The following is a 10257-nucleotide window of genomic DNA, read 5'->3' as shown; positions in this document are numbered from 1 at the left end:
TGAGGGTGGTGAAACACTGGCACAGGTTGCCCAGAGAGGTGGTGGATGCCCCATCCCTGGGAACATTCAAGGTCAGGTTGGACGGGGCTCTGAGCAATCTGATCTAGTTGCAGATGTCCCTGCCCATGGCAGGGGGGTTGGACTAGATGACCTTTAGAGGTCCCTTCCAACCCAAACTATTCTATGATTCTATAACCATTTATTGACAACAGACATTGCAAAGACTTAACAATAGTTTAAAAAGTCACAGTCTACGGGACAAAGCACAATGCAGACCTGATTTGACCTACCAACATGTCAGTCTCTCCCCACAGCCTGTCAAAGGATAGCCCACCTCATCTGCATCTCCCCCAAAATTGTTCTGACTGGATCCAACCATTGAGACCAATCAAAATGAAGCAGTCTAACTGACAGACTGACCCCAAGACTTGCATTTCTCCACAAAAAAGCAAGCACCTGGAAGTTACAACCTGACTACGGTTTACCCCTTTGGAAAAACTTTACATTCTACTAATAGACCATTTAGGACAGCTCAGCAAAAAAACCCTCAATAATTCCAAAGACAATGAAATTTATCCAATTACTAACATTAGATTGCTTTTTGCAAAAATACATGTCCTTAGAATCTGAGGACAAAAGAATTTAAGAAAAGGAGTTTTTCGAGGAAGTAGTTTTGCCCCCATCAGACCATTTCACATACTTGTATAATCCACTTTACCAGGAAACACTTTCCCTCTGACTCATTGTTATTACAAGCTTTAGCCTCTCTTCATCAATCCAGTCCCATGCTTAAAGGATGGGTAAGCAACATTATACCTTCATTAAACCTTGATCTCAGAAAATTTGAATGGAAACAAATTGGGCTATATTTTCACTGAAGTGACAAGAACAATGCAATAGAAATAAATACTTATCTGTTTTAGATTAGTTAGTGTGTACATCACCAGCAGACTAATTGCTGTAACACAGAGCTCCTAGTAGGTTAATTTAGCCTGCTTTTCTAAGTGCAGTGGCGATCCATTCTGGAAAATGTAAATAGAAATGCACTGAAGTTCTAGAGGATGGTTTGCCTATGCCTACATCTAAATAGGCAAGTTACAGACGTATGTTCCTAGAAAGGTTAATAACTGCCATTATGGAACTTTATCTGACCTCCTTGTCACTTGTGCATTCAGTATGCATATAGATTCTTAGGTCCCAGTGAATATTCATCTACTACCTTATGCTTATTTTCAAGATAGCAGTTTAATTAGAATTAGTATAATTAATCTCACTTCATTAAAAAAAAGCATCAGGACATTATATAAAAGGTACAACTTACTCCACTGCATTGCTGTTTTTCCATCTTTAGTGATGTCCCATTGGAATATGGCATTTACTTTCTTTACCAATTCATTTCCAATCTGTTTTACGCGATGACCAATTTCTTCAAACACAAGGTCACTCTGCAGCCCTGCAGTCTTAAAAAAATAGAGTATGAAAAATTGAAAATTGAAACTCCATTAAAAAAGTACTAAATATGTCTATTAGTTCAAGCACTGTGTCCAGGAAAGTCTCTATTGCAGAATTATTAAATGCAATTGAGATTTCTTCCACCACAAATAATCACCTCTAGCAACTGTCAGCATTAAAGAGTACATTCAAGCAGAAAATGTTTCATGGATTCTTCCCTGAGAATTATTTCAAATCTTGTTTTTGCAGTTTTTGTCATTTATCACTACAATTTAAGATATGTTTTATAATTAGGACTCTAAGGGCTTCTAAATTGCCCTTTATTCCCTTTGGAGGATAACCATCAGTTATTCATGGTTATTCACCATTTTCCATGGTGAATGGCATGTTAGTTTTTAGAACACAAAAATGTTTTTACCACTACATTACTTTAACTTCACATGGAAGATGTTCAAAACATACTGCGCTATGAACTCAGTCAGAACTCCCGTGTTTATCATTTATCATTTAAGAGTGGGATTAGACACGTTTACGTTTTCAACTTTTCCAAACACGTATTATTTTGCAAGCCTTTCAAATACTTGTACTGGATAAAATGCTACACTCTGCGAAGCTGCTTCAGTGACATTTTTTCATCTAACTGGAATTGGAGCAAAGAAGCTGTCATAGCTTTAGTCGTTCTGCTGTACCTACCTGTACACCAGAATGCAATACTCCTCACACTGCTCTCTTGTCAACTCTTTGGTTAAGCCTAACATTTTCCATTATATAACAGAGTTCCCAATGATACCTAAATTTGCCAATCTTCACTCACTCAGGCTAGCTTCCCCTGGTGGATGTCTACCTCTGTCAGCAAAATTCTGCCAAAGCACCTTAATTTCTCAGACTAACCTTAAAGAAAAAAAAAAACTGTTCTGCCCATGTTAAAAAAAAATCTCTATAATTATTTCACTGAAAAGTTCTAATGCTTATATGTTTGAACTTCAAATGCAGATTTGGCAACAGTTCAGAATGTCAGAGGTCTAAACACAACCAGCAAAAATAAACAGGTTCCAGGAATATATCACAAGCTTTATATAAATATCACTATCTCAGTACTTCATAAACTTCAATGCATTAAAGTTTCATCCTTTGCAGGCAGGAATCAATGGGGAAAAAAAGATATAGTTTATTAAGGCAATGCACTCTGCACCCGTGTCTTTTAGACAACATTAAGAACGCAGGACATCCTCAGCACTGCATGTACAATTCTGTCTTTTGTGGCAAGTCCAGTACCCAAGGCTTAATGCATGCATGCAGAGGATTTTTTAAAATATATATGGTATAAAGTGCATACTGTGTGTTAGGCTTAACCACATGCACAAACAGCCGTCAGAGCCTTCTTTCAGCATGATTCAATGACAAAACTGTTCTTTTCTATGAGTACACTATCTCATTTTCATTTGTTCTGTTCTTCTAATGCCTTCCTGCCACTCTCCCCATGTGTCTCTGAAAAAATTGAGAAAGGTCACACACTTTTACAACTTACATTGAGTTTGATCTTCAACATCTACAAAATAAAAACAAAATGCTCGTTTTACAGGTACAGCCCCAAAACAGGGACTAATTTCAATCTTATGCAAGTGCTCAAAACTTGTGGCCCTCACTGGTGCAAGCCTCACTTGTTTTGTAACGTACAGCGTGATGCTTATCCTAACAGTTCAATTGGCATCAAGCACTTCAAACTTCATCAGCCATCCTGTGTATCTTAAAACATCTGTATTTTTCCCCTCAAATAGATCCATGAACCTCTATCTTAAACAACATGTGTGTTCACATCTCTGAACTCATATACTCATCGAAGTACTGCAAATAAGACTGGTAAGCGATCTAAGTATTTTTCCTGTGTTTTTCAAAAAAATAAAGCCTAACTCTGTTGCTTTGCAAGTTAAGACTTCTGTTGCTTCCCCCTACCTTCAGAGGCTCCTGAGCAGAAGGCTTATCCAAGGCTGGTACTATATCCACATAGCCCCCTGCAATAGCAACTTCTCCAGTCTCTTTGACCTGTGGTGGGGGAAAAAATTACACTAAAGAGATAACGTATTCACAGAAAGTCACAACAGAAGGGCAACCAAGGAGTCTTGCTTACATTTTAAAATCAGAGATGAAGAAAAGAGAAAACATACAAGTTCCAGAGTGAAAAAAACCCACACCATAAATGCGCTGTAGTCTTGTGGCAAATCAGTATACTATGCTTTGCAAACAGCTCTTCAAACAAAATAATTATTTGCTTCTTGAGAAATTATACCAAAATATATTGCTGGTTTTCTGTTCACAAAATGGTAGAAAAACATTATTTATCTGAAAATTTACCTCCAGCATTATAAGTTAATGTTACTTCATAAATAGTTCTGAGAAAGACATTTTTCTAAAATGTTGTTCCTTGAGGTAGATATGCAGCTGTCAAGAGTTCATCTAGACAGTTTCGCTATCTCCAGGTGCCTTACACTGCAACTTGCACTAGAAACAACTTTTTAAGCACTATAAAACCAGAAAGATTACAAGAAGAAAGATGAAAAATACCTGAATTCCCTTCTGTTTTAATTGTTTGAAATAGTTAAGTCAGAGAGGAAAATGGGTTTCATTTTGGCATTGTCTCTTTAAGGGATCTGACAAACCATTCTGACTTATGGCAGCAAACAGAAGATGGCAAAATGATTCACTGACAATGCATATAGAGAGTTAAATGATAAATAGCCAAAGCGGAGGAATACCCAGTATCACAGCCTAGCTTCACAGCCTAGCTTATTGCACAGGTGAAATTAATACAGAAGGACTACATAATAATGATTATGCAAATCATGCCTAACAGCTTGTCACCTCCTGCCACTGCACTTCAGACAATGCTGAAAATGGATTTAAACCAGCTTATCGAAGTTATATGTCTACTTTTAGTTTGATTTAACCGGAGTTTATTATAAGCACAAAGACGGCTTTACTTTAGACTAATCCAACATGCAATAAGAAACAGGGTTCTGCACAATTCACAACTGTTGAAACAAGGTGGTTTTCTATAATCCTGTTAAATGCTGTAATTTCTCTCCAAAATAAATTACTCCACACTTGTGGCAAAAAAACCTGTAGCAAAATCCCCCCAAAGTCTACATATTAGCAATGACTAAACCAAGCATAACAACAAATCCAGCCTTTAAAACACTACAAAACATCGCGCGCTGTTTACAAATTCCAAAGGGCTTGGAAGCCTATCGTGAATTCTGTTAATTTACACTGTACATGCAAACCCCTCAAAAGTAAATAGCTGAAGTCTAGAAATTGTGTCAGGACTGGGTGGTAGTACCTTTTAAATATAGCTACGCCATCTCCAATACAGTAATCGCCAAAGCTCATTTGAGGCACAAAACTGTCTTGTTTACTACTAGTAACCAGATAGAGAGTTAGTACAGAGTAGCCTCAATGTTGTTATGATTCTGAAATCCTGTAGCTGCTAACACTCATCAGGTCTGCAAACAGAATTTACCTCCTTCAGTCAACATTTATTCCACAAAGCTATATTCCTGTGGAAACAGAAGTCTTATGTCCTTATGATGACTCTCCTCATTTGATTTTGCCCAATCCTCCCTGCAGCTGCAACTATCCCTGCTGCTGTACTCACTAATCAACAGCTGGCTACATTTTTACAGAGATGGGGTTGCAAAACTTTGGCCAGTCAAAGCAATGTAAATTGCATCTGCATAAGCCAACACATACTAAGAAATACCAGTAGCAAATCATAGTTTAAGAAAGCGACAGCGTCATAGGACGCTACAACAGAAGCAATGAGAATTTACTTTTTGCCTCTACATGGAGTATTTTACCCTTAGCTTCCAGTAAGTATCCTACCAAGAGTAGGAGAGGATTACAGGATACCCCCACAAAATGCCAACAACAATGCCAAAGAAAACAGAATAATGCAAAACCTGAATTTATTAAAGTGTAAACTCTGTTTTATTGTAGTTACTATGTCCAACTGCTATGAAACTTCCATTATAGAGTAAGTTGTTCTGTGTAGATGCAGCTTAAGTTTAACTCAATTTAAGCTAAATCTGTGTAAGTTTACCTGCATAAACTAACTGTCAGGAGTTGATTTAAGATAAACAAATGTTAAAAAGAGATGCATACATGAGGTTATGATTAACTGCAGAAAACAAATACAAACTATGCTGACCTGAGTATGACTGCTTTTTGCTCTTCCACAGTGGACAGAGAAAATGCAATACAATGAAATGAGTTCTCATATTATTTAATGCAAGGAGTGTATTAAGTTCTACGAGTATAATGGCATTGTTATTGGAATCTTAATGACACCATAAAATAAGTAAGAATATTTCACTCTATTCACTTAATTTCTTTACAAAACCTTCTTCAATGGTGTGCTTGATGAGCCACTTCTTTGCTTCCCCTCATACCCCCAGTCTTTTAACCAACACATCTTTCTCTAAAGCCCACAATTGTGAGTGTCTTCTGACCTTAGTCTGAAAATGGATTTTATTTCCTTCCTTCCACATTTCTGTTTGTAAAGTTTGTCCTGGAAACCGTGAAAGACTGGTTTTTCAAAGCGAACCAAAAAAAAAAAAAAAAAAAAGAAAAAAGTGGGGGTGTGAACAGATCTATCATACGTACATGCAAAGCTTAAAAGCATAGGCTCTACTGAAAGGAGAAAAAGCAAAGAGAAAAATCAGTCAACTAGCAATGTCGAAAGGCTAAATATTTAAGTAAACATACTAGATAGAGGCATTAAAATGCATGCAGCAATAAGTAAAAGCAATTGTGGCAGTTAAGATAGTGCAAAAGCCTTTTCCCACCCTAAAGAATTTTTTTTTGCACCAAAACCAGAAAAATCAAGAAAATTAACTGCAAAGAATCAACACACAGACCTTGATCGCTTTGAATCTGTTCACATCATTATTTGCAAACTGCTTCAAAACGTTTCTAGCAGCAAATCCAAAGGAGCATAGTCCATGAAGTATAGGCTTCTTAAATCCTATTTCAAAAAGTAACATTTTAGCATTTGTAATATTAGGAGTTTGCATGTTGCTTCTACAAATATCTGTATTTTATTCACAGTATTTTCCTCCAATCATGTTCTTAATCCTTTTTCTTTTTAACCTAATTTATCTTACTGAAAAAGCGTCTGTTACCATTTATTGTTTCCTCTACTTTGAGGCAAAGGAAAGTGCTCACTCAGAACTGGCACTCCAACACTGCCTATGCTATGTAAGACTCACAAGTAGAATTAGTCCCTGTCTGTAGGGGTGACAAAATGAAAAATAAGATTGGCTGGTTTAGTATATGTGCATAGGCACACCAGATAGACAGTCACATGGAAGTACGCATATCAAGGGTAAGAGGTATTGTAATGATTAAAAAGTGGTGATATTAAGATTATTTGATGCTTCCCATTTTTAATTCCTATTCATGGTTGCTAAAAGTCTTCAAATATAGTGCACACTTCAGGATTAACTTTTCTTTATTTAGAAGTGGAAAAAACCCCGAAAAGATTTCAGGCATTTTGAACACATGTAACAAAAAAGAGAAAAAAAAAATTTACAGTGCTTTGTTTATACTGACATTTTTGGTCAGGTTTCCTCGTACTTCTATGCTTTGGAGCAGGAGCTGAACCTTGGCAGAGGATAATCTTTGTATTAGCGCTGTCAAAGTCTGACAAAATAAACCCTTGAAAACTGGCCTGAGATTTGCTAAAGTGCAACGGTTAAGTTTTAAGGATGCTGCTTGTACTGAGTATGTTCCGATCGCTTAGCAGGTTGCTCTGACCTGACAGGCCATGTGAACAGTAATTGATCACACTTGCACCAACCCATGGATTCAAGACAGGTCTGTCCAGCTTTGGCTCTGAAACCAGTTGCTTTGCCTGGAACTCATCTGCCACTCTTGGCTGCCAGAGTCTGTTTTTCCTTGAGCTCTAAACAACTCCTCATAGTATCTACACAGCATGAAAAGTTGTCCCAAGGGACAACAGCTGGGAGAAAAAAGCAAACACAAAAGCAAAACCAACCAAACAAAAAAGAGCAGACAGGAGAAAGTCTAGCCTGCAGAGAATCAGAAGATGTAGAAGAAGAAGAAGAAAACACCTTCAAGACAGAAACAGAAAATGCCACTAGGACTCAATGCTGGGAGAGATGGGAATTCTGAGACATGGCCCAAAGGGAAGACAAGACTAGCAGGAGTGAGGACGAGAAACAGAAATTTTGACTCGTTAGGTTAGGAGAGGAGATGTGACAGAAGGACAGGCTAAAAGAAACATGAGTCTGTTTTCTCGCTGTCAGTACTCTACTCTGATCATTCCGCCATTTCTTTCCTGTAAAGTATTCAAATGTGCACACTTTTAATAGCACTTTTTTGTACACTGTGCACAGAGTATTTCTGAAAGCACAAAGATACCGTGCAGTCAATTTTAAAACAGACTACTGGCATTATTGTAACAATATCAGTATTCAGCATCTCTCATACAGAATGTTATAGTGACATTTGGCTCTTTAAAGGCTTAGCTCAATTCACCATGCAAGAACCAAAACCCACCACTATTATCAGAACTCAGAAACAGACAAATACATACGGTCCTATTCTCCCCAGTATTTTCTTTATAAAACAAATGCATACTCAAAGAAAAATCCATAAGGCAATCAAGTTACTTCTTGTCTAGACTAAAATGAAAGCAAAGTAAATGTTGCTTTCGCTTTCTAGTATCTCGGAAATACTCACAAGCTACAGGAATAAAGGCACAAGAATATAAACACATGTTTTCATGTAGTATATCTCCTCTGAAACATTACCCACAGGAAAGCTTAACGATAATCCTGGAAAGACCTGAGCGCATTACGCTGAATGCTTGCTTCCAGTGCACACTGGTTAGGGCCAGCCAAAAAGAACACTTACAGAGATTAAAGACAAGAAGGTGTGTGAATACGCCCAAAGAAAAAAGCTTTTGTATAACTAGAAAAAAAATATTTGTGGAGTATTTCCACAGTCATTTTCTTCTTTGTTTGAACCTACATTTAGTATAGGTCTTTAAGTAGGAGACTGCCACTGTTCCAAAATCCAGTGTGGCAGTTTTATGTTCAGATAATGAGACTACCTCATCTACAGAGTTAATTTCATTTTTCACTGTGTCTAAGTGCCAGTGCTCTTTGTGTGAGCGGGTAGAAGATTTCTACCTCTCTTCTCTTGTAAGGTTTTTGTAAGATTATCATAATTATTTTAAACACTGGGGTTTCAATTATAAACATGTATTTTTCTCCTCCAGCATCTTCAAGAGTAATTGGGTGATTCCATCTAAATATTTATCCAAAATCATCAGCTGAACAAACAAACAGAATGGTTTAATAAACCGGGGAAATCTCTTTCTGGACTCTGGTATTTGATTACCATTATTTATTAACACAAATTTACATAGAATTATACAAAACAGAGTTAACCAAACAATTAGTATGTATTTATGAGAGGGGATGATTTGTGGAATCGTGTTAAGCATGATCTGAACAAGGAAGCATAGCTCTGCTCTATTTATCTTGGTAAGAACACCATACAATGATAACTCTATATTAAAAAGAACTCACCGGAAAACTGCAGACCAATTATTACAGACCAGTATTTTCATGTAAAGTTTATGATGATAGCATACATATTCAGGAAAATTTCTTAAGTAAATCAAATTGCTGTCTGCCTGGAGTAATCACACTATACTACTAGCAAGGCATGAAAAGAACTCCAAAAAATACCTTTACAACAGAAATTTAAGAAAACAGACCCTTCTTTAGTAATTACATCTCTGCAAGAATCAGTTAATGTAGTCTATGGTCTGTTGCTTTGGCATGTAGCATTACATCAATGAATAAGCTACTGTGCTACCAAGAGATGCAGTTAAGCAATTTTATAGGAAAGAAGTGCTAACAAACTCCCTCTCTCCCACCCTCCTGAGATTTATTGGGATTGAGAAGACTACACAAAAGCACAAAATATTCCACCAAGACCAACATAATCTCAAAATTATTTAGATGGAAAGAATTATCTATCAAAGAATTTATGGAATTCCTTCTGAAGCTGTTGATAGTCAATTATTTCTGCTTATGAAACAGAGATTGTAAAGATGGGATAGTAGCAACAAATAATCTCTAAAAGGAAAAGAGGGTAGGAGGTAGGTTTCCATTGTAGGTAGAGTCCAAGCATCCTTCCGCATTCCTAGCTACAAGAAGCAATGCTTTGAAGTGAATTGTCACATAGAACTCTGAAGACATCTAATGGTGACTCTAAGAACAGCTATAAAAAGCACTGGGTTTTTTCAGCTTGTTAAAGATGTACAGACTAAGTGAAAATAAGATTAAAAATATATTTACATCATCCTTCATCTAAATATTAATACAATGGTATTCCAAAGCTCACCTCCAAGAGCAGCAAAACTTGGATCAACATGTAAAGGATTCCAATCCCCACTCAGCCGATATAGGGCAGCCTGCAGAAACAGAGAAAGAAAAATGGGAGGCTAGCTGTGCTTGGCAGAAACGAGCAGGAGTCACTCAAAAACTTATGATAGATTAACAAATTTATCACAATCTATTTTACGAGTCCTTAGATAACATACTCTACAACAAAGCAGGTAAAATAGAAATTAAATGTTATTGTGCAGACAAATTGCCAAAGCTCCAGGGAAATGTGCCAAGAACTGTGTGTGGTCTTGGTACATAAGAAAATAATACAACTGCTTAATGGGAGGAACAACCGACCTACTCCTGACATACACAGATCCAGCTT

General features: G+C 37.0%; 1 protein-coding gene across 1 annotated transcript in view; it reads right to left on the bottom strand.

Moving 5' to 3' along the window:
- HSD17B4 (hydroxysteroid 17-beta dehydrogenase 4) overlaps positions 1–10257 on the bottom strand; it is a 77925-nt gene that overhangs the window by 14386 nt on the left and 53282 nt on the right. The window contains exons 18-22 of the mRNA XM_009278145.1: positions 9889–9958; positions 6358–6472; positions 5958–6033; positions 3406–3495; positions 1322–1460 (exon numbers count right to left, since the gene is read on the bottom strand). Of these exons, the coding sequence (XP_009276420.1) occupies positions 1322–1460; positions 3406–3495; positions 5958–6033; positions 6358–6472; positions 9889–9958 (490 nt within the window). The remainder of the gene's footprint in view (positions 1–1321; positions 1461–3405; positions 3496–5957; positions 6034–6357; positions 6473–9888; positions 9959–10257) is intronic.

Source organism: Aptenodytes forsteri, unplaced genomic scaffold, assembly GCF_000699145.1.
Source record: "Aptenodytes forsteri isolate BGI_AS27 unplaced genomic scaffold, ASM69914v1 Scaffold98, whole genome shotgun sequence".
NCBI lineage: Eukaryota > Metazoa > Chordata > Aves > Sphenisciformes > Spheniscidae > Aptenodytes > Aptenodytes forsteri.
This window is presented reverse-complemented; position numbering and strand designations above follow the sequence as displayed.